The 25,079-nt window shown below is 38.9% G+C and overlaps 2 pseudogenes and 2 gene segments (V, D, J or C); 2 read left to right on the top strand and 2 right to left on the bottom strand.

Annotated features, from left to right (window-relative positions):
• The first annotated feature begins 10,624 nt into the window (after nt 1-10,624).
• Nucleotides 10,625-12,896, top strand: LOC144536978 (Ig kappa-b4 chain C region pseudogene; annotated as a pseudogene). 2 transcript variants are annotated; one of them, XR_013503796.1, is made up of 2 exons: nt 10,625-10,710; nt 12,392-12,896. The product of XR_013503796.1 is annotated as an Ig kappa-b4 chain C region pseudogene, transcript variant X1 (transcript). The 2 variants fall into 2 exon arrangements; XR_013503797.1 differs by lacking the exon at nt 10,625-10,710 and adding an exon at nt 11,003-11,092.
• Nucleotides 12,897-12,989: 93 nt separating this feature from the next.
• On the bottom strand, nt 12,990-15,453 carry LOC144536977 (immunoglobulin kappa variable 2-28-like). The segment is given in 2 exon segments: nt 12,990-15,129; nt 15,346-15,453. Coding segments are annotated over 2 exon segments (357 nt in total).
• Nucleotides 15,454-18,875: 3,422 nt separating this feature from the next.
• Nucleotides 18,876-21,271, top strand: LOC144536897 (Ig kappa-b4 chain C region pseudogene; annotated as a pseudogene). Of its 3 annotated transcripts, none has more exons than XR_013503786.1 (2): nt 18,876-19,115; nt 20,767-21,271. The product of XR_013503786.1 is annotated as an Ig kappa-b4 chain C region pseudogene, transcript variant X1 (transcript). The 3 variants fall into 3 exon arrangements; XR_013503787.1 differs by lacking the exon at nt 18,876-19,115 and adding an exon at nt 19,384-19,477; XR_013503788.1 differs by lacking the exon at nt 18,876-19,115 and adding an exon at nt 20,360-20,531.
• A 93-nt stretch (nt 21,272-21,364) lies between these two features.
• On the bottom strand, nt 21,365-22,695 carry LOC144536896 (immunoglobulin kappa variable 2-28-like). The segment is given in 2 exon segments: nt 21,365-22,372; nt 22,589-22,695. Coding segments are annotated over 2 exon segments (360 nt in total).
• Between the last annotated feature and the right edge of the window lie 2,384 nt (nt 22,696-25,079).

The raw sequence follows: 25,079 nt of genomic DNA, 5'->3' as shown, positions 1-25,079 counted from the left end.
GATTGGATCTACGATTGTTTTTTTAAAGTTTAGCTAAAGTTTAATAGACATACATGGAGCAATATAACATGAGACATCATCAAAACGGCTCTCTATCTGCTCCATACCTATGACAGTATTTTCTGATTTCACATTTCTACTACATAAATGACATATTCATCTTTCCAGCGGTGAAATGTCCCTTTAAGACTATCAGCTCCACATAACCCTCTCTGTGTTTCTCAGTATGACTATGTTCAGAAGATTGTGTCGTGAATCTCGAGTGAAGATAATTACCTCTTCTGAAGAGTCCATGCTTTTTTAATCCTCTGTGTCCTCCTTGGCTACTAGCAACTGTGTGAAGGACGGGTAAGGGCTGTGCGTGAAGCTTGATTTATACTTCTGCGTAAAATCTACTTACGGCTCCGGCGTAGGTTCGTGTCTCCTTACTTTTTGTGCTAAGTAGTTGATTTTTCCCCTTCCAACCTCACAGAGAGTGGAGATAGAACAGATTTTACTATCGCCACTCTCTTTATGTGGAAAGCTAAAAAAGTTCACCATAGTCTCTTGTTGCCAGACCTTCCTCCACAGCGCTGCAGAGGAAGGTCCTGCTAGTCCCCACAGCATTCCGGGATGGGAGAAAAATGTGCTCTGGTTTATTGGCATTTCTTTAAACCCATCACAATCGTCTTGGGCGGTGCTAAGCGCCAGATGGAGCCACGGTGCCTCTGCAGAATAGTCTCAGGAAGGAACTTGTTTTGGTGGAACGTCCATCCATCCATCTTTGTCCGCTTATCCGGGGTCGGGTCGCGGGGGTAGCAGCTCCAGCAGGGGACCCCAAACGTCCCTTTCCCAGGCCACATTAACCAACTCCGACTGGGGGATCCCGAGGTGTTCCCAGGCCAGGTTAGAGATATAACTTGTTTTGGTGGAACGTGTACGTTCAAAAGTTGTTTTAGTCGTGCAAAAGAAAACTCAGATTGGACAGATAGTCTAGCTAGCTGTCTGGATTTACCCTGCAGAGATCTGAGGATCAGTTAACCATAGTCCTCAAAAATCCACCGGAGGTTACAACGCCAACACAAAGAAAGAGGAAGGTGACGGACATTCGGCCGAAAAGAAGGACAGGCAACGGGGAAGTCCTGGAAGTGGAAGGTCGAGGATATAGATAAGATAGATAAAAATGCACTTGCATGTGGCTCTTTGTAGTTTGGCTTAGTTGAACCTACTGTATTTCTACGTCATTCTTGCTGTTGTAAGATTGTACTTTCAAGGTTGATTGCACAAAGGGTCAAGTGTAAAACTAATAGTTCAATCTTCAAATGTTAAGACCTTAAGAATCATTACAAATGCCAGTTTGTTTTTTTATCCAATGAATGCAGAAATGCTGAGAATATTTTTTTTTATAAAATAAGAAATATTATATGAATGGCTCCTTTAAGTACATTATCAGATAACATAAGACCAATCTGTTTAAACAGCACAAAGGTACATAAATAAACAAAATGTCAATGCTCGAATGGATTAATATATTTACTTCCAAACAAAAGAGGAAAGAAAAAGAAAACCACAATCTCTCATAACAAATACAAGTTTCCTTCCTTCCTTTTTAAGTTTAATCTGAGCAAACTACACAAAGTTAATCATAATTGGGGTTTTATTCGGGCTCGAGTCCATAAATACAGTTGATGGATTCGGGCACAGATAACGGGAACTGAAGGCTCAGTTAGCAACGATTTGCTCCGTTAGCAGTTAGCTCCGGTTAACTCCATTATAAAGATATGGAGTGGAGGAGAATCCCACGACAAGACCATTAGCAGCAGCATGCTACAACCAACGATAGCCTCTGAGCCTGAAGTGCAATGTTGACGCTGTCATGCACGTAGAGCACGACTTCACGAGGGGGGGAGGCTGGAGGACGTAGAGCCGTATATTAGAGAGAGTTTGACCAACTCAAATCCTGGGTGCCATATTGGATACCATCGTCAGATGACTCCACAGTGTAACGCTATGGTGTGAATATGGTATCTTGAAATAAATCACTTATTTTCACCAAAAACAGGCATATATATGTTATTGTCAACGTTTGTCAATATGTGAAAGGCCCTTGTGGAAATATTCCAGTGTATATTTACCTTCTATATCGTAAATGGGCCTCTTAAAAATGCCCATTGTAGTGAGTGACCACGTCAGGGGAGTAAGACAGGCCAAATACAGAAGGGCATTCAGTAACTTACTTGCGCTACAAACATACGAAACATGAGTGCTAGCGAAAAAGCTAATGCTAGCATAAGGCTCGGCTAACTTCAAACTTCATTCATTTCTAAAGCAGTGTTAGCACTTTGACAGCATGGTACACATTAACGATGGTGTTACTACATTTGTCCTATGTAATTTGTTATTAAGTCGAAGAGAAAAATTGACATTTACCTCACACAAAAATGAGTAGCCATTGCAGCCAAACACGCAAACAGTTGGGCATTTTTTCAGTGATTTATGTCATTTAAAAAAAAATTATTACATGTTTCCACTATTCCCTGCACTATGCCAATGGGAATCAGATGAATGTTGGTATCCAACATGGAGTCCACGAAATATGTGACCACCTCGGAACCAATCGCAACGGGATAGCTCAGAACATTCGAATCCGTAGTTGGCCACACTCTGTCTAATATACGGCTCTGGGAGGACGCTGGTCTTTGTGCGCTGTAAAAAATACATTGTTGATTGGGGAAAATAAAATGTCATTTGGATGTTATCTACCTGGGCGGTGCGCCCAAATAAATGATGAAAGAAAATGACAACATTACACATTACAGCACAAAATCTTTGTATTTATTTTCCAGCTCCTACTACGCGAGCCGTCTCTGTGTAACGTAGAGTTTTTTACTGTGCGTCTCTACGACGTGTAACGTTAGACAGCCAATCACAGACATTATCTGATCTTGGTAGAAGCATGCTGCGTGCTAGTATTTTACTATTTTACATTACTAATTACTTATTGGCTCACTGACACTGATGAGATTGAAATTTAGTATCGAATGACGAGGCATTTTTCGATACTCGATAATTTAGAGGCAATTTGGTCGCTGCCTAAAGAGCATTACATTCGGTACCCAGCCCTAAAAAGTGGAACAGCGAGAGCATCCAGTCCCCCCTCCTTTACAACACCACGGACGAGAGATTCATCTTAGAGATGGAAAAAACACAAGACATCACAGATCCTTTTTAAAGAGACAATGCCAGAAAAGAGAAGGCATGGAGTTTAACTACAGGAGTGCTTGGAATGGAAGGTAGATAATAGCTCAATAAACACAGGATTGTTCTGTAAAGTCAAAAGTAGAGCCAATATAATCTGCAAGTCAGGCAGCAAGATGCTCAGATGAAGCGCAGACATACCTGGTGGAAAATGGTGGTTAGTTTGTGTTTGACTACAAACTGAACAATTGATTTTTACTCCTGTGTGAATCCTCGTGTATCTTCAGATGTTTTTTGCGGCCCACATCTTTTCCATAAACTGCTGGCTGAAAGGATTCTCTCCTGTGTAGTATTAATGTGTAACTTTAAAAGTCGCATTCAGGCGGAATCTTTGCCACAGACTGAGCATCTGAAAGGAGTTTCTCCTGTATGAGTCATCATGTGTGACTCCAGATCCTTAGCAAAATTTCTTTACAGACGAAAAATCTGGTGCCACTGATATGTCTGCACTTCTCTCTGCTGCTCTGAAACAGACGTTACAGGAAACACAAACACCGCTGCATGTGACGCTAGTTAACACTATACTCAACAGCAGCTAACGTTAGCCTACCGCTAGCTAGTTAACACTACACTCGACAGCAGCTAACGTTAGCCTACCGCTAGCTAGTAGCTGGATTAAACACGGTTAAAATGCTGACAGCTAACGCTAAACGGTGTAAAGTGTGACTGTGTTTTACTGTAGAGGATTCAACACCGGGATGTAACAATCTGCAGCTGCCGTCGGAGAAACAACACAGGCGGGTGCGTTCAATGAAACTGGTAAACTACAGCCTCATGGTGCATTTGAAGTTATTGTAAATGTCCTTTTCCCATCTGGTTGTTGTTTTTGTCGTTCAACAGCAATTTACTAGTGAAATAAGTTATTGTTATAGTTATTACATTATTATTAAATCATTTAATGTTGACCATATGGCCTTAGCAATAAACAAGCCGTTCTTTAATGTCACCAACTGTTGTTTAGTACCTTTTCTTTTTTTTCTTTTCTTTTTTTACTTTCTTAAAAAGTATCGGTCCAGGCACCGTTAATTATGTATGCGATTAATTTCGATTAATTAATCACAGAATATGTAATTAATTAGATTACATTTTTTAATTGATTGACAGCCCTAATATATACACACACACACACACACACATATATATATATACACACACACACACACATATATATATATATATATATATATATATATATACACATATATACATATATATATGTACACATACACATATATATATACACATATATATATACATATATATATACTTTTACATATACATACATATATATATATATATGCTCTGTGTAACCAGACTTCAGGGTTGAAAACAGCGTCCAGTAGTTTCTGTTGTTGGTGGGTCTCTTTTGAACGGACCTCAAGTTCCTCCTCGTACTCTGCTATCCTTCTTTCAAACAGCTCACATATCTCTTCAGCAGCCGCAGTTAATCGCTGGTTCACAAAAGCTCTCAGCATTTGAACTTTAGACATTTTTACTAAAGTTTTCCTCCAGACACACTCCGTTAACAACTGTTTGCTCACTCTGACATGCGCTGTGGTTTTGCTATAGATTACATTCGGGTCCAACTACTTCTAGAGACGTTTTCAGATTAAGGGAACAGCACAGAGTCCATTCAGACAGGTTTATCTGGACACTGTGGGGCCATGAAGAATACATATGGGCTCTGGTGCTTCCCTCCGGTTGTATCTGACTAACTATGGGACTGAAGGAGTGGAACTCATAGGGAACACATGTTTATTGGCAGCTCGCAAACCCACTTTAAAGGTGCATACTGCCACCTACTGTGTCGGAGTGTGTAGAATCATGACAGTCAAAAACTAATTCCACCAATACTCTATAAGGGTAAGCGCCATTAGATGGCCTGTTGGTCTTGGTAGCACATATTGTCTCATGTGTGCTTGGCACAATATATAACATCTAAACCAGTTTCTCAAATGGGGTACGTGTCTCCCTAGGTGTATTTTGGGGGGACTGCAGGGGTTACGGGAGATTTTTTGCAAAATGTTTTTCAGTTACAAGGCTGTAGTTACTTCTACTTTCTTTTTTCTCCAAGTTTGTCGCTTTTTTCAAAGTTTTTGTCGCTGTTTCTGAAGTTTGTCACCTTTTTTTTGAAGGTTTTGTCGTTTGTTTTGACCTATTCTTGCCTTTCTTCCCTACGTCAGCCTTCGACCTCCAGGTCTCACCTCCTGTTTGAGACTTATTTGACCAATAATTCACAAAATCTATTTTTTCACATGCATCATTTGGCTTGAGATCATGTAGTTCAGGTCTGACATATTTAACTCCTCCGTTATAAAAAGATTTAATAGATGTATTTTACCGGTGGTAGTTTCTCAACAAACCTTATATACACAAAAATAACACAAGTGCTATGATATTTTAAAGTAATTCAGATTAAGCTGTGTCTTCTTTCCTTCTGTTAAGACCTTAAGAATCATTACAAATGCCAGTTTGTTTTTTTATCCAATGAATGCAGAAATGCTGAGAATATTTTTTTTTATAAAATAAGAAATATTATATGAATGGCTCCTTTAAGTACATTATCAGATAACATAAGACCAATCTGTTTAAACAGCACAAAGGTACATAAATAAACAAAATGTCAATGCTCGAATGGATTAATATATTTACTTCCAAACAAAAGAGGAAAGAAAAAGAAAACCACAATCTCTCATAACAAATACAAGTTTCCTTCCTTCCTTTTTAAGTTTAATCTGAGCAAACTACACAAAGTTAATTAATAATATCAGCAGGGCACTTTACATATTAGCCAACAGAAAAATACAACGCAACGTCTCCTTACTCTCTGCTTAAAGTTGCGCACTTTCAGACATTATAATACAGGCAGCAGGATCAAAAACAGATGATGAAACAGCAGTTGAAAACACTTACGTCGTGACAAACTAAGAGAATCTTTACCCACCTAATAAACAACTAGAGCTGGGTATCGTTCAAAAAATTTCGATACTGGTACCAATACCCTGACTTCGATATTGGTTCCTAAATGATGAAAGAAATGACAACATTACACATTACAGCACAAATCTTTGTATTTATTTTCCAGCTCCTACTACGCGAGCCGTCTCTGTGTAACGTAGAGTTTTTTACTGTGCGTCTCTACGACGTGTAACGTTAGACAGCCAATCACAGACATACCAAAAATGATTCACGCTGGTACATGGCTTAAAAAAAATACTGTTCAAAGGGGGGATAATATTGAAAAAAACTTGAGAACCACTGGTCTAACTGGTGTCTTCTTTTCTAAAATCTACTTACTTTACGCCAGCCTTCGACCTCCAGGTCTCACCTCCTGTTTCGAGACTTATTTGACCAATAATTCACAAAATCTATTTTTCACATGCATCATTTGGCTTGAGATCATGTAGTTCAGGTCTGACATATTTAACTCCTCCGTTATAAAAGATTTAATAGATGTATTTTACCGGTGGTAGTTTCTCAACAAACCTTATATACACAAAATAACACAAGTGCTATGATATTTTAAAGTAATTCAGATTAAGCTGTGTCTTCTTTCCTTCTGTGAAGACCAAGGAAACTCACACTGTAGTTGCTGATATCTAACACTAGAGGGCAGTATATTAACACAAAAAGCCAAAGGTTTAGTTGAGCTGTTAAGATTGTATGTCTCTCAAGTTACAGCATAAAGCAGTTTTAAATAAAACAGAAGATAAAGAAGGGGCCTAAAATTGAGCCATGGGGCTCACCACATATGATTTCCCCGAGCTAGTATAACATTTAATTTTATAGTATGGTATAGTCATTTATTGTGACATTTATTTTTATAACTCCTGGAATAAAATAAATAACTATGCCTATGATATACATCCTGAAATAGACAAATGAGGCAATAACTATATGAAAAATAATATAAATATATAGGCTATATGAATGATGTTATGTTCAGCAAACAGAACATGTATTATAGAAATCAATGTCTAATATATTTTATATTAATTATGAGTATAAACGTTTTATAAGCAGTATTAATAAATAGTACACAAAATGCAAGAAGGCTAGAAATTGCTTAAAACTAACAAGATATTCATATAGGGGCTTATAACAACAGAGTGGCATATATACAGTGTATATGTATATATATATATATATATATATATATATATATATATATATACACACACACACAGTATATAAATAGACTCTAGATTGTCCTTAAATCTAATTGTTTTATTACTGCTTCTAAATGCTAAATAGGGGGGTTAAAAGACCACAGAAACTTTCAGGTTGGTGGACTGTTAGGAGGGAAACTGTGTGTGTGTGTGTGTGTGTGTGTGTGTGTGTGTGTGTGTGTGTGTGTGTGTGTGTGTGTGTCTTCAGTAAACTGTATCAGTCTCTGCAGTAGCTTCCAGCTGCAGCAGTCAGTTCAGTTTCTGTTCAGTCTGACTGAGGGAGGTTTTTGTGCGATGCTTTTTCACTGTGTGATCACAAGCTGACTGTTGATCCAATGATAACTCTGACAGTAATAAACTGCTGCATCTCCAGCCTCAACTCCACTGATGGTCAGAGTGAAGTCAGAGTTTGATCCACTGCCTGAAAAACGACCTGAATCCCTGATGCTCGCTCATTAACAAAGTAAATGAGTGGTTTAGGAGCTTCTCCATCTCTCTGTTGGTACCAGTAAAAAACTTGTTTTCCCAACATTCGGACTCCCATCAGACCAGTTTGCTACGACATCTTGACTGGTCCTACAGCTGATGGAGACGGGGGCTCCCCGAGCAGAACTGCTCCAGGCTGAGTCACTTTCACGAACCAGGAAAGAAAATCCCTCTGCACTCATTGGATAGACCTACAACCAATCAGAGCAACGGAGCTCAACTCAACTGTCAACAGAACTCAACACCGTGTATTGTCTCCATAGCAAACACTCTTTGCACAATGCACTTCGGTCCTAACTCCCGACTTTTAGACTTTTTGAAGCTGGATATATAATTTGTTTTGTCTGAATATGAATGTGGAGAACGTTAGCGATAGTGAGATGCTTGCTACAGTTGCATTTCTAGAGATGAATCAGCGAAAACACGTTTTATTTCTCTGATTCACGGCTTTGTCCTAACGCCGCTGGGCGCTCTCTCTCTCTTCAGTCTCTCTCTCTCTATCTCGCTCCACCACATAACGCTACCTCCGTCTAAAACGCTGCCATTTCGTGAAGCTGTTTGTAACGTAGAAATGAAATGGATTATTGACCATTTCATTTCTACAGTTTGTAGCTGACTTTACCAGCTGACTTCTCTATTGGCCCTTGAAACAGGTGAAGCCTCTTACGTTCTAAAACCAGCCTCTGTGACTTGAACAGCTGAGTCGCAGCGACACCATCAGCTGTGTGTGTGTGTGTGTGTATGTGAGAGAGACGTTACTGTATCTGTCCATCATCGTATAAAGCCCGCCCTCACAATATGATTGGTCCGAACAGATCTTGTTCGGGCCTAATTGCTCCTCAACGGATCAAGTCCAGACCGAACTTCCCGACCTCGAATGTTGTGAGCGGGGCTAAGTTCGGCTGGCATCCAGGCTAGGAATATGCTGCTCTTTGTGTCATTTAATTGCCCCCTGGCGATGACTAAAGTGATTTGAAGTGAATTGAAAATCATCAATAACTGAATATGACGTGAGGACAAGGTATTGTATGTGATGGACTTTGGCTGCAGCAGGTGACATAAGTAAGGTGGTGATCTGCCCAGAAGGGTCTTGTTAATGAAAGTGAACCAATGAATAAAGGCCTCAAACTTGTTACTTGTTTAAATCAAAAAACTTTCATTTGACCAAAAGACTATCGTTCTATATAGAGACAACTCTTTTGATGGGTTTATAAGTATCAAGTATGAAAGGACAGTTTGTTCAGTGACGTGTTCTGTATGAATTGTCTCCCAGATTACATTATGTTTATGACAGCGTCAGTGTTTCTGCCACAGAAAACATTTGTTGTTTTGCAGATATGGAGCTTCAGTGTCCTGAGATATTTCAATGTGATGTGTGGATGTTGATGTTATATATATACGGTGATTTTGGTTAGTGTCTGTACATCAGTGGAGCTGACTCTGCTGTTGTTGTGATTTGAATGTTCTGATTGGGCTTCTTCACTGGAACTGTTCTCTTCATTTGAGGAAACTTTCAGGTTGTTGAGGTGGACCGTTTGACCTTTAGAAAGAAATCTAAAATCTGATTAATAATTAATGAATGGTGTGTGTGTGTGTGTGTGTGTGTGTGTGTGTGTGTGTGTGTGTGTCTTCAGTGAACTGTATCAGTCTCTGCAGTAGCTTCCAGCTGCAGCAGTCAGTTCAGTTTCTGTTCAGTCTGACTGAGGGGGGTTTTTGTACGACGCTTTTTCACTGTGTGAACACATGCTTACTATGATAACTCTGACAGTAATAAACTGCTGCATCTTCAGCCTCAACTCCACTGATGGTCAGAGTGAAGTCAGAGTTTGATCCACTGCCTGAAAAACGATCTGAAATCCCTGATGCTCGCTCATTAACAAAGTAAATGAGTGGTTTAGGAGCTTCTCCATCTCTCTGTTGGTACCAGTAAACAAATTTTTTTCCAACATTCGGACCCCAACTTGAATCGGTTGCTACGGCAAACATCTTGACTGGTCCTACAGCTGATGGAGACGGAGGCTCCCCGAGCAGAGCTCACTGCTCCAGGCTGAGTCACTGTGACCTGACCTCTGGACTCTGAGGATACAGAGACAAAAACATAAAGCAGCATCACGGTTTAGTCGGCTTCATTTCAGAGGGACGGATGTTCATAGAGGAGAGGAGTTTGATTCTCTGGACTTTACCTGTGAAGCAGCAGCAGAGGAGAGTCCAGATGAGGACGGAGATCAGAGTCATGTTTTTGATGAGGAGGATTTCTGGGGCTTCTGTTGTCATGAAGGACAGCTGTCAGTCATCCAGTGTTCAACTCTCAGGACTATAAACTCTCCCAGAGCACTGGAGCATGGTGCTGCTGATGCAAAGTGGCTCTCTATGGAAATGCTCGGACTGACTCCAACAGGGACTTGGATTACTCTGAGGATGCTGTTTCTCTACGGATCAATCACTTTATCAGAGGATTGATTCATAATGTGTCAGGGAGCATTTTAATGTGGATTCAACACTAATTGTGGATATGTTACTTTCTAAAACATTTTCTGTCTGGTTTCATTTATTGTTGCAGGGATCAATTGTACTTTCAGACAAATGTAACAATAAATCTATAAATATGTGATTAATTAAGAACAATTGTCAAAGTGTTTGATACATATAATGTGAAATAGTTAATCCTTAAAAAAACAGGAAGTGTGTTTGTTGATTTTGTTGTGTTCAAAGTCAGAGAGCCGTGTCTCTCTACAGTGAGAGGTTTTTGTACGACGGCTCAATCAGTTTGTATCACTGTGGTACACGTTCGGTGGAGGAACCAGACTGGATGTTGGATGTAAGTTCAAATTTTTGATGTATTTCATTAATTCATGAGCAATGTTTTTGTCTTCTTCAGACATCTAACTCTCTAAAAGCTGAAATATCTGATTTTACATAATTTTTCATGATTTTTCAACATTGTTCTACCAACAATCAAAGTACAGTTTTTTATTTGATATTTAAATGACGAATGAAAACACTGTAAGTGTTTGATTGGCAGGAGAAATCTTGTAATCAGATTTTAGACGACAGAAACTTGAGGACTTGTAGTTTAGGTTTTTCTCAGACAAAGTCAGAGAGCCGTGTCTCTCTACAGTGAGAGGTTTTTGTACGACGACTCAGTCAGTTTGTATCACTGTGGTGGACTTTTGGTGGAGGAACCAGACTGGATGTTGGAAGTAAGTTTCTGCTCAAATATTGAATATCGTATCATCAGCTAAAGGTTTGATTTCAGTGTCTGAACATTTGCAGTAGATGTAAACTCCCATTGGACTGATATACATCACTTTACAGACTCAGTTTGATTCTTCATTTCTCCTAAATTGTTTAAAACAGTGAGAATGAAGCTGAAATATCTGATCTCATCATTTCTCTGATTGTCTTCTTACCTCAGTTTGAAATAACTTTGACAGTTTTCTGAGACTTTTAAATCTGTCGTATGAACATTTAAAACATGGTCGTCAGTTGTTTTTAGCTGATAATGTCCTTTAAAAGTGGATCTGATTACCTTTTGCCTTTCTGAGAGTTCAGACAGTAAACATTTTTGTATAAATGTACCTGGACTTTGAACAAAATCATAGATGACGGAATAAGTATTCAAACTGTATTGTATTGTTTTCTTCAGAAAAAGATTTTCTCTGGTATCTCTTTTATGTCCAGTGCAGTTTGATGTATTTTGGGTCATATGAGGACTCTTTCTGTGCTGATATGCATGAGAGGTTTGTTAAAGGGAAGTGAAACAATGTGTGAGTAAGTGACTGGTGGAGCAGAACAACCATCTGACAGAGACTCCTTAAAGGAAAGATAACCCTCTCTCACACAGTAAAGGTGTCTGAGTTGCTGGTGTTTGATTGACAGCTGTGTGCTCCCTGTCCTCTAAGCCAGTTGTTCTCTAACTGGTTTCAGTAATGAACCCTCTTTGAAATCTCTTTTCAGCCAAGTACCCACTGACCAGCACAAAGCTTTTTGGTAGAAAAACGGCTATATACAGAGTTAGTACAACGCTGCACCATCAGTGTTGGATTTACTAAACAATAACCTTATAACTGAAAAACACTGAATCCATCACTAATTTCATTCATCATTCATAGTATAATAATTTTAGGGATTATGCATAACTGATACTTTTGTTTTAACAGTTTTGTTTTAAATGTCTCGTACCCCTAGTACCCCTAACCCGATTTGGGAAATACCGTTCTAAGCTGATTGGTGTCTCCTAGGTGATGTGCGTCTCTAACTGAACATTTAAGCATTTTTTGTTGCATTGATTTTTTTTTATTCCACCTTTTCTTCGTTCTTTGGGACATTTTTGTAGCCTTTGTCGACATCTTTGACACTTTTTTAGACATATTATGCTCTTTCCACGTTTAAGTTGCTGTATTTGACATTTATGGCATTTTTTTCAACATTTTTGTCGCTTATTTTGTCGTTTGGGGCGTTTTGACTTACGTAGAATATTTTTTAACTCTGTTCTATAGGTGATGTGCGCCCCACCCTGACGGTGCTGCCCCCCTCCAGTGAAGAGCTGCAGCAGGGGAAGGCCACGCTCATGTGCCTGGCCAACAAGGGCTTCCCCTCAGACTGGAGTCTGGCCTGGAAGGTGGACGGCAGCAGCAGCAGCAGCAGCTGGGAGGAGAGCAGGAGCCCCGGGGTGCTGGAGAAGGACGGCAAATACAGCTGGAGCAGCACCCTGAGGCTCCCTGCAGACCAGTGGGAGAAGGTGGGCTCTGTGACCTGTGAGGCCACCCAGGGCTCCCAGACTCCGCTCTCAGAGACACTGAGGAGAGACCAGTGTTCCCAGTCCTGAGCTGACTCACTGGCAGGGACTCTGCTACTGGTTTTACTCTGACACTGCTCTCACTCTGCATTCTGCAACTAGCTCTGGCTTTCATTTCACCTGTTTCAACAGACATATTTACCAGCTTGTTGCAATGTTTCAGTATTATTTCAGTGTTTCCAGATAATAAAGACGTATTCATAAAATCTGTTGTTTTCCTGTTAATTATTATCAAAGTGTCTTATTACATCTTTTCTTAATGTTGTCACTGACTTTATGAAATCCTGAAGACAAACTGATCCAACAAACATGTTTTAATTTCTCCATGGTGACTGTAGAAAGACAGTATGGGATTATATAAAACAATGTCTATAATGATAAACCTTTGGAACAAAACTCATGGTCAGAATATTTCAATGATAAATCATCCAATCATCTCTCATGACTGAAGTGTGTTAATAGTAAGGACTGTAATATGTTATTTGCTTCACAGTTTTATTTGCTTACACGTTTTCAAAACTATGGCTCCTTTTTTCAAAACTCTACACACAATTCCCAAAACTGCACACACAAAATGTCAAAATGCCTCACATCTCCTTCAAAATGAAACACTGCATTCAAAATACCGTTAACACATCTCAAAATGAAGCATTTGCATCAAATGAGAAACACTTTTTTCATAGTAGTACATTTTTGGATATACCATGTACACAATGTTGCTCTAAATCTAAATCTCTTTTGTCTTTCATAGGCTTATATCTACATTTACAATGTTCTGGAGAGAAAGTAATCTGCTGCAATGTTACAGTAAAACTGAAAATATTGATTGTGCAAAACATCACGTTTGTAAGAGTAGCGCAGTGTTGTATACAAGAAAACAAAAGTACAAAGATATTTAAACCAAATGTATGTGTGTTTGTGTGTATGTGTGTGTTTGTGCGTGCTTGTGTGTCGGGGGGGGGGGGGTAATTGTATACAGTTTGGGAAAAACAAAGTCTGATTGATTTGTAATACTGAAATAGTCATTAGATAGTTGCATGCAGATGGGCTTCTCTCATTCATCCAATCCGTGGTTGATCACATGATGAATAAGTGTGGCCCTGATCTCATCAGAGATGGCTCTCCTTCCTCTTGCTCCTCCTCCTCTTCCTCCTCCTCGTTGTTGTCACATCTCTTCCTCCTACTCCCCTTGCTCTGTCTATTATTGGCATCCATTTTTCAAAACAGGAAATCTGACCTTTGACCTATGTATAGGCCTATACTAAAGCAGTGATTGGTTAGTGTTCAGTTATGACATAATGTGTTTGCACATGTGAGGAGTGTGTGTGTGCCCTGGTAATTAAATGTAGCATTTTCATTGGTTGTGTTTAGAAAAGAAAAGTCACTTCCTGTTAGATGTTTGTGTCTTAGGTAGAGAATTGTGTGTAATGTTTTGAAAAAAGTGTTTTATGTGATTGAAAACTGAGTGAAAGGCTGAGAAATGGCTCATGGTTTTTGAGATTTGCTGTGTAGTTTTGCACTTTGAGTGAGAGGTTCCAAAAATCGTGTGACATGAAAAGATTTTGTGTATAAGCAGTTGGAAAAAACTGTAAGTCTCTAAAGAACATTCATTATTATTTAAACAAACTACAACAATTTTGATGAATATTTTCTAAATCTGAAATAAAAATCACGACATCATCAGCATAGAGAGAAATAAAATGAGTGTGATCTGCAGTTCAATCTCTGGAAATATGTACATTACAAGTAAAGAGAAGACAAAAGAAAATAACTACACATGACTAAAATATGTCATAGACATGATTACTGATTATACAACATGAAATAAATAACATTTTGTAATTTATTTCAACAATGAGTATGTTTGAGTTTCTATGAAAAAGTAGTAAGATATAAAATAAGTAAATAATATATGCAGTTTTATTGTTCATGTGTTTTCAAACCCTGTTTTAATGAAATAAATGACAGTATAACTTCTAGTTAGATAAAGTATATTTAGTGTTAAAATGTTTAAAGTCAATTATTATTAAATATATTTTAGTTTAGTCAAAGCTTCTGTTGTTTTAGTTCCAGTGCAGCTGTTGAGTCAGATCAGTTCCTCTCCAGCTGAGGGAGGTTTTTGTACGACGTTGTATCACTGTGTGAGTGGGAAGCTGTCAGCCTGCTGACAGTAGTAAACTCCTGAATCTTTAGCCTCGACTCCTCTGATGGTCAGAGTGAAGTCAGTCCCAGAACCACTTCCAGTAAAACGATCTGAAACTCCAGACTGACGGGTTGTAGCTAAATAAATCAGGAGTTTAGGAGCTTCTCCAGATTTCTGATGGTACCAATGGAGATAGCTAACACTTGTACTGGTTTTACATCTGATAGAGACAGTCTGTCCTGGAACAACAGACTGAGATCCAGGAGACTGAGTCAGGATGATTTGTCCTGATGAACCTGAAAACATGAAAAAGATGCAGAAGGGTTATTGAGACAAATCCAGCTTAGAGAAAGATGATCAACATCCAAACAGAAGAGTGTCATTTCTTTAACATGGAGAACAGATGGAAGAAGGTAAATGCTGCTTGTTCCAGTGTTTCTCCATCATAGCAGAACATCATTGTGGTGAACCTGGTTGCATCCTGAAGCAAAGTTTTCAGAAAAGACTCTCACCCTGAACGAAGAGCCCCAGGGTGGCCAGCAGTAGAGTCAGTGACATCATCATTGTGCTGCTGGCGGGTCAGTGTCTCTGAAAGGCCTGGACAGCCACTGATCAACACTGGCCTCTTAACGGCTGGGAGCAGAGAGGCAGGACACATATGCAAACACAAAGAGTCAGTGAACTGTAGCTGTCCTCAACATGTCACGCTGTTTCCTCCTCACTGCTGCCTCAGATCTCTTACAAAGAGTCTACTGGCATCAAGAAATAAATGATCTCTACCAGCTGTTTTCACATTATGTTGGTTCTCCGTGTTGACGTATTGGGTTGCATCCACATTAAGTGACATGAAGCTGATACCTCAGATTTCTATGTTGTATATTGTAAATAATTTGATGTCAACATGCTGATGTAATTGATAGTGGAGCTTTGTCTTGGGACTCACACCCGTTTTGAATCAAGTGGTGTTTATATCAAGATGACATGATGACATAATGTCCAAACATCATAGCTGTACTCAAACATGTTTGTTACGTCGCCCTTTGATGGACAGAACACGACAATTGAAAATGAGTGACAGAGTCGTAGAAGTGAACATTAAAGTATTTATTTATTATTTATATACACCGACCACTAAACCTGGTGTATCTATCCACAGTTAAAGCCACTTATAAAATGTTTAGGGTACCCCAACTAACCTAAAGTCCTCAACCTCCAACTACAGACAAGGTTAAAGTTTTAACAAAACTGCCACAGGTCAACCAGCAAAGAGATCAGAGAGACTAAAGTCGTCTCAGGTGTGCTCCTTTTATTGACTGCCTTGACTGCTGATTGGACGAGCCCGAAGGAACCAATCCTGCTTTACCTGCTGCACAGGTGGAAAGTAATCAGCGTTCTCACCTGGAGGGAAAACAGGATGGGGAAGAGAAAGAAAAAACCAAAGGGAAAACACATGATGACAGGCAGTTTTCTACTCTTCCTGGAACATAACAATGTTTAAGAGTTTTAAATCAGTGAGCAGAGGCCTTTTTCTTGATGCTAATGCTCAAGATAAAATAGTGAAGTGTACAGTAGATACACTATTTGGTGGCCCATCAAGCAAATTCTACATTTTATGATGAAAATGTAAGACTTTAAGTTTTATTTTAATGTGAAAAAACATATTTACAATATCTAACAGCATATAAAGGTTTTACACTATCAAAAATACAGTATTCAAACTAACAAGTGTTTACACAGCACTTTATTCATTAATCATTTGCTTTCCGTTAATTCAAACATTTTTCTTACATGCCTTTCCTCTATCTTTTAATATTTTAGACTTTCTTCCTGGCTGTTTTAAGTTATTAAATAGAAGTTATGCATTTAACCCGATCACTGTTCCTCCTCTGAGGCTACAATTTATAGGGAATAACAAGCACTAAATTGAAGTGGGACTTGTATACCTCTGAAAAATGTTTGGGCCATGTCTCTTCACATGTCATTGTGGCAGTAAAATCAGGTGTGAATATTATAAATCCTATTAAAAATATGCAGTAAATGCAGTATATCAAACTACAATTTTACTGTAACGAGGACAAATCTCAGAGGAACATTTTCATTTAAACTTTGTTACAGGCATGTCATTAAGAGCAGGTTCTTATTTACAATGGTGGTCTCACAAAGCCACTTAGGGGAAGGGAAGGAGGGCTAGGGAGTAAAATATATTAGACATACAGTTTAAATACAACAGACAGCAGTCAACACATGAAACGAGAGAAGTGCACAGGTACATGGGTGAATAAGAAAAGGAGAAACCTTACAAATCTTTAGCTGGGAAATTATGTGGAAAAACAACTGCATATGTCGGTGAACAAGGATGAGATGGTGGTTTTAAAAGATGAAATGGAAATGAGTTTGTCCTGTTTAAAAATCTTTTGCAGAGCTTTGCAGTGGTGAGTTAGATTAGTGAATGCTTCATTGAATGTGAAGTGAGGACCAGGTATTGTATGTGATGGACTTTGGCTGCAGCAGGTGACATAAGTAAGGTGGTGATCTGCCCAGAAGGGTCTTGTTAATGAAAGTGAACCAATGAATAAAGGCCAGTTGTTAGTTGTTTAAATCAAAAAACTTTCATTTGACCAAAAGACTATCGTTTTATATAGAGACAACTCTTTTGATGGGTTTATAAGTATCAAGTTTGAAAGGACAGTTTGTTCAGTGACGTGTTCTGTATGAATTGTCTCCCAGATTACATTATATTTATAACAGAGTCAGTGTTTCTGCCACAGAAAACATTTGTTGTTTTGCAGATATGGAGCTTCAGTGTCCTGAGATATGTCAATGTGATGTGTGGATGTTGATGTTATATATATATATATATATATATATACACGGTGATTTTGGTTAGTGTCTGTACATCAGTGGAGCTGACTCTGCTGTTGTTGTGATTTGAATGTTCTGATTGGGCTTCTTCACTGGAACTGTTCTCTTCATTTTAGGAAACTTTCAGGTTGTTGAGGTGGACTGTTTGACCGTAAGGAGGAAATCTGCTAGAGACACAATTAAAGCTATGTGTGTGTGTGTGTGTGTGTGTGTGTGTGTGTGTGTGTGTGTCTTCAGTGAACTGTATCAGTCTCTGCATTAGCTTCCAGCTGCAGCAGTCAGTTAAGTTTCTGTTCAGTCTGACTGAGGGAGGTTTTTGTGCGACGCTTTTTCACTGTGTGAACACAAGCTGACTGTTGATCCAATGATAACTCTGACAGTAATAAACTGCTGCATCCTCAGCCTCAACTCCACTGATGGTCAGAGTGAAGTCAGAGTTTGATCCACTGCCTGAAAAACGACCTGAAATCCCTGATGCTCGTCCATTACCCCAGTAAATGAGCAGTTTAGGAGCTTCTCCATCTCTATGTTGGTACCAGTGCAAATACTTTTTCCCTCTGTTCCAATTCTCAGTTCCTACATAAACATCTTGACTGGTCCTACAGCTGATGGAGACGGAGGCTCCCCGAGCAGAGCTCACTGCTCCAGGCTGAGTCACTGTGACCTGACCTCTGGACTCTGAGGATACAGAGACAAAAACATAAAGCAGCATCACGGTTTAGTCGGCTTCATTTCAGAGGGACGGATGTTCATAGAGGAGAGGAGTTTGATTCTCTGGACTTTACCTGTGAAGCAGCAGCAGAGGAGAGTCCAGATGAGGACGGAGATCAGAGTCATGTTTTTGATGAGGAGGATTTCTGGGGCTTCTGTTGTCATGAAGGACAGCTGTCAGTCATCCAGTGTTCAACTCTCAGGACTATAAACTCTCCCAGAGCACTGGAGCATGGTGCTGCTGATGCAAAGTGGCTCTCTATGGAAATGCTCGGACTGACTCCAACAGGGACTTGGATTACTCTGAGGATGCTGTTTCTCTACGGATCAATCACTTTATCAGAGGATTGATTCATAATGTGTCAGGGAGCATTTTAATGTGGATTCAACACTAATTGTGGATATGTTACTTTCTAAAACGTTTTCTGTCTGGTTTCATTTATTGTTGCAGGGATCAATTGTACTTTCAGACAAATGTAACAATAAATCTATAAATATGTGATTAATTAAGAACAATTTTCAAAGTGTTTAATGCATATAATGTGAAATAGTTAATGCTTAAAAAAACAGGAAGTGTGTTTGTTGAGTTTGTTGTGTTCAAAGTCAGAGAGCCGTGTCTCTCTACAGTGAGAGGTTTTTGTACGACGGCTCAATCAGTTTGTATCACTGTGGTACACGTTCGGTGGAGGAACCAGACTGGATGTTGGATGTAAGTTCAATTTTTGATGTATTTCATTAATTCATGAGCAATGTTTTTGTCTTCTTCAGACATCTAACTCTCTAAAAGATCATTTTTATATAATTTTTCAACATTATTCTACCAACAATCAAAGTACAGTTTTTTATTTGATATTTAAATGACGAATGAAAACACTGTAAGTGTTTGATTGGCAGGAGAAATCTTGTAATCAGATTTTAGACGACAGAAACTTGAGGACTTGAAGATTAGGTTTTGTCAGACAAAGTCAGAGAGCCGTGTCTCTCTACAGTGAGAGGTTTTTGTACGACGACTCAGTCAGTTCGTATCACTGTGGTGGACTTTTGGTGGAGGAACCAGACTGGATGTTGGAAGTAAGTTTCTGCTCAAATATTGAATATCGTATCATCAGCTAAAGGTTTGATTTCAGTGTCTGAACATTTGCAGTAGATGTAAACTCCCATTGGACTGATATACATCACTTTACAGACTCAGTTTGATTCTTCATTTCTCCTAAATTGTTTAAAACAGTGAGAATGAAGCTGAAATATCTGATCTCATCATTTCTCTGATTGTCTTCTTACCTCAGTTTGAAATAACTTTGACAGTTTTCTGAGACTTTTAAATCTGTCGTATGAACATTTAAAACATGGTCGTCAGTTGTTTTTAGCTAATAATGTCCTTTAAAAGTGGATCTGATTACCTTTTGCCTTTCTGAGAGTTCAGACAGTAAACATTTTTGTATAAATGTACCTGGACTTTGAACAAAATCATAGATGACGGAATAAGTATTCAAACTGTATTGTATTGTTTTCTTCAAATAGTATAAAAGAAAAAGATTTGCTCTGGTATCTCTTTTATGTCCAATGCAGTTTGATGTATTTCGGGTCATATGAGGACTCTTTCTGTGCTGATATGCATGAGAGGTTTGTTAAAGGGAAGTGAAACAATGTGTGAGTGAGTGACTGGTGGAGCAGAACAACCATCTGACAGAGACTCCTTAAAGGAAAGATAACCCTCTCTCACACAGTAAAGGTGTCTGAGTTGCTGGTGTTTGATTGACAGCTGTGTGCTCCCTGTCCTCTAAGCCAGTTGTTCTCTAACTGGTTTCAGTAATGAACCCTCTTTGAAATCTCTTTTCAGCCAAGTACCCACTGACCAGCACAAAGCTTTTTTGGTAGAAAAACGGCTATATACAGAGTTAGTACAACACTGCAACATCAGTGTTGGATTTACTAAACAATAACCTTATAACTGAAAAACACTGAATCCATCACTAATTTCATTCATCATTCATAGTATAATAATTTTAGGGATTATGCATAACTGATACTTTTGTTTTAACAGTTTTGTTTTAAATGTCTCGTACCCCTAGTACCCCTAACCCGATTTGGGAAATACCGTTCTAAGCTGATTGGTGTCTCCTAGGTGATGTGCGTCTCTAACTGAACATTTAAGCATTTTTTGTTGCATTGATTTTTTTTTATTCCACCTTTTCTTCGTTCTTTGGGACATCTTTGACACTTTTTTAGACATATTATACTCTTTCCACGTTTAAGTTGCTGTATTTGATTTATGGCATTTTTTTCAACATTTTTGTTGCTTATTTCGTCGTTTGGGGCGTTTTGACTTACGTAGAATATTTTTTAACTCTGCTCTATAGGTGATGTGCGCCCCACCCTGACGGTGCTGCCCCCCTCCAGTGAAGAGCTGCAGCAGGGGAAGGCCACGCTCATGTGCCTGGCCAACAAGGGCTTCCCCTCAGACTGGAGTCTGGCCTGGAAGGTGGACGGCAGCAGCAGCAGCAGCAGCTGGGAGGAGAGCAGGAGCCCCGGGGTGCTGAAGAAGGACGGCAAATACAGCTGGAGCAGCACCCTGAGGCTCCCTGCAGACCAGTGGGAGAAGGTGGGCTCTGTGACCTGTGAGGCCACCCAGGGCTCCCAGACTCCACTCTCAGAGACACTGAGGAGAGACCAGTGTTCCCAGTCCTGAGCTGACTCACTGTCAGGGACTCTGCTACTGGTTTTACTCTGACACTGCTCTCAGTCTGCACTCTGCAACTAGCTCTGGCTTTCATTTCACCTGTTTCAACAGACATATTTACCAGCTTGTTGCAATGTTTCAGTATTATTTCAGTGTTTCCAGATAATAAAGACGTATTCATAAAATCTGTTGTTTTCCTGTTAATTATTATCAAAGTGTCTTATTACATCTTTTCTTAATGTTGTCACTGACTTTATGAAATCCTGAAGACAAACTGATCCAACAAACATGTTTTAATTTCTCCATGGTGACTGTAGAAAGACAGTATGGGATTATATAAAACAATGTCTATAATGATAAACCTTTGGAACAAAACTCATGGTCAGAATATTTCAATGATAAATCATCCAATCATCTCTCATGACTGAAGTGTGTTAATAGTAAGGACTGTGATATGTTATTTGCTTTAAGTGTCTTTAAAGAACATTCATTACTATTTAAACAAACTACAACATCATGACATCTTCAGCATAGAGAGAAATAAAATGAGTGTGATCTGCAGTTCAATCTCTGGAAATATTTACATTACAAGTAAAGAGAAGACAAAAGAAAATAACTACACATGACTAAAATATGTCATAGACATGATTACTGATTATACAACATGAAATAAATCACATTTTGTAATTTATTTCAACAATGAGTATGTTTGAGTTTCTATGAAAAGTAGTAAGATATAAAATAAGTAAATAATATATGCAGTTTTATTGTTCATGTGTTTTCAAACCCTGTTTTAATTAAATAAATGACAGTATAACTTCTAGTTAGATAAAGTATATTTAGTGTTAAAATGTTTAAAGTCAATTATTATTAAATATATTTTAGTTTAGTCAAAGCTTCTGTTGTTTTAGTTCCAGTGCAGCTGTTGAGTCAGATCAGTTCCTCTCCAGCTGAGGGAGGTTTTTGTATGACGTTGTATCACTGTGTGAACGGTGTGCTGTAACCCTGCTGACAGTAGTAAACTCCTGAATCTTTAGCCTCGACTCCTCTGATGGTCAGAGTGAAGTCAGTCCCAGAACCACTTCCAGTAAAACGATCTGAAACTCCAGACTGACGGGTTGTAGCTAAATAAATCAGGAGTTTAGGAGCTTCTCCAGATTTCTGAAGGTACCAGTGGAGGTAGCTATACACATTTGAACTGGTTTTACATCTGATAGAGACAGTCTGTCCTGGAACAACAGACTGAGATCCAGGAGACTGAGTCAGGATGATTTGTCCTGATGAACCTGAAAACATGAAAAAGATTTAGAAGGGTTATTGAGACAAATCCAGCTTAGAGAAAGATGATCAACATCCAAACAGAAGAGTGTCATTTCTTTAACATGGAGAATAGATGGAAGAAGGTAAATGCTGCTTGTTCCAGTGTTTCTCCATCATAGCAGAACATCATTGTGGTGAACCTGGTTGCATCCTGAAGCAAAGTTTTCAGAAAAGACTCTCACCCTGAACGAATAGCCCCAATGTGGCCAGCAGTAGAGTCAGTGACATCATCATTGTGCTGCTGGCGGGTCAGTGTCTCTGAAAGGCCTGGACAGCCACTGATCAACACTGGCCTCTTAACGGCTGGGAGCAGAGAGGCAGGACACATATGCAAACACAGAGTCAGTGAACTGTAGCTGTCCTCAACATGTCACGCTGTTTCCTCCTCACTGCTGCCTCAGATCTCTTACAAAGAGTCTACTGGCATCAAGAAATAAATGATCTCTACCAGCTGTTTTCACATTATGTTGGTTCTCCGTGTTGACGTATTGGGTTGCATCCACATTAACTGACATGAAGCTGATACCTCAGATTTCTATGTTGTATATTGTAAATAATTTGATGTCAACATGCTGATGTAATTGATAGTGGAGCTTGTTTTGGGACTCACACCCGACAACATGATGACATAATGTCCAAACATCATAGCTGTACTCAAACATGTTTGTTACGTCGCCTTTGATGTTCAGAAAACGACAATTGAAAATGAGTGACAGAGTCATAGAAGTGAACATTAAAGTATTTATTTATTATTTATATACACCGACCACTAAACCTGGTGTATCTATCCACAGTTAAAGCCACTTATAAAATGTTTAGGGTACCCCAACTAACCTAAAGTCCTCAACCTCCAACTACAGACAAGGTTGAAGTTTTAACAAAACTGCCACAGGTCAACCAGCAAAGAGATCAGAGATCAGAGAGACTAAACTCTTCTCAGGTGTGCTCCTTTTATTGACTGCCTTGACTGCTGATTGGACGAGCCTGAAGGAACCAATCCTGCTTTACCTGCTGCACAGGTGGAAAGTAATCAGCGTTCTCACCTGGAGGGAAAACAGGATGGGGAAGAGAAAGAAAAAACCAAAGGGAAAACACATGATGACAGGCAGTTTTCTACTCTTCCTGGAACATAACAATGTTTAAGAGTTTTAAATCAGTGAGCAGAGGCCTTTTTCTTGATGGTAATGCTCAAGATAAAATAGTGAAGTGTACAGTAGATACACTATTTGGTGGCCCATCAAGCAAATTCTACATTTTATAATGAAAATGTAAGACTTTAAGTTTTATTTTAATGTGAAAAAACATATTTACAATATCTAACAGCATATAAAGGTTTTACACTGTCAAAAATAAAGTATTCAAACTAACAAGTGTTTACACAGCACTTTATTCATTAATCATTTGCTTTCCGTTAATTCAAACATTTTTCTTACATGCCTTTCCTTTATCTTTTAATATTTTAGACTTTCTTCCTGGCTGTTTTAAATAGAAGTTATGCATTTAACCCGATAACTGTTCCTCCTCTGAGGCTACAATTTATAGGGAATAACAAGCACTAAATTGAAGTGGGACTTGTATACCTCTGAAAAATGTTTGGGCCATGTCTCTTCACATGTCATTGTGGCAGTAAAATCAGGTGTGAATATTATAAATCCTATTAAAAATATGCAGTAAATGCAGTATATCAACCTACAATTTTACTGTAACGATGACAAATCTCAGAGGAACATTTTCATTTAAACTTTGTTACAGGCAAGTCATTAAGAGCAGGTTCTTATTTACAATGGTGGTCTCACAAAGCCACTTAGGGGAAGGGAAGGAGGGCTAGGGAGTAAAATATATTAGACATACAGTTTAAATACAACAGACAGCAGTCAACACATGAAACGAGAGAAGTGCACAGGTACATGGGTGAATAAGAAAAGGAGAAACCTTACAAATCTTTAGCTGGGAAATTATGTGGAAAAGCAACTGCATATGTCGTGAACAAGGATGAGATGGTGGTTTTAAAAGATGAAATGGAAATGAGTTTGTCCTGTTTAAGAATCTTTTGCAGAGCTTTCCAGTAGTGAGCGGCAGCAGATTGAAAAGATGTGAGACCAGAGGCAGAGTTAGATTAGTGAATGCTTCATTGAATATGACGTGAGGACCAGGTATTGTATGTGATGGACTTTGGCTGCAGCAGGTGACATAAGTAAGGTGGTGATCTGCCCAGAAGGGTCTTGTTAATGAAAGTGAACCAATGAATAAAGGCCTCAAACTTGTTACTTGTTTAAATCAAAATACTTTCATTTGTCCAAAAGACTATCGTTCTATATTAGAGACCCATCAACGCTTTTGATGGGTTTATAAGTATCAAGTATGAAAGGACAGTTTGTTCAGTGACGTGTTCTGTATGAATTGTGTCCCAGATTACATTATGTTTATGACAGCGTCAGTGTTTCTGCCACAGAAAACATTTGTTGTTTTGCAGATATGGAGCTTCAGTGTCCTGAGATATGTCAATGTGTTGTGTGGATGTTGATGTTATATATATATATATATATATATACAGTGATTTTGGTTAGTGTCTGTACATCAGTGGAGCTGACTCTGCTGTTGTTGTGATTTGAATGTTCTGATTGGGCTTCTTCACTGGAACTGTTCTCTTCATTTGAGGAAACTTTCAGGTTG

This window comes from Sander vitreus, chromosome 22 (genome assembly GCF_031162955.1).
Source record: "Sander vitreus isolate 19-12246 chromosome 22, sanVit1, whole genome shotgun sequence".
Taxonomy (NCBI): domain Eukaryota; kingdom Metazoa; phylum Chordata; class Actinopteri; order Perciformes; family Percidae; genus Sander; species Sander vitreus.
Note: the sequence above shows the minus strand (reverse complement) of the source record. Positions and strands in the feature narration are given on the sequence as shown.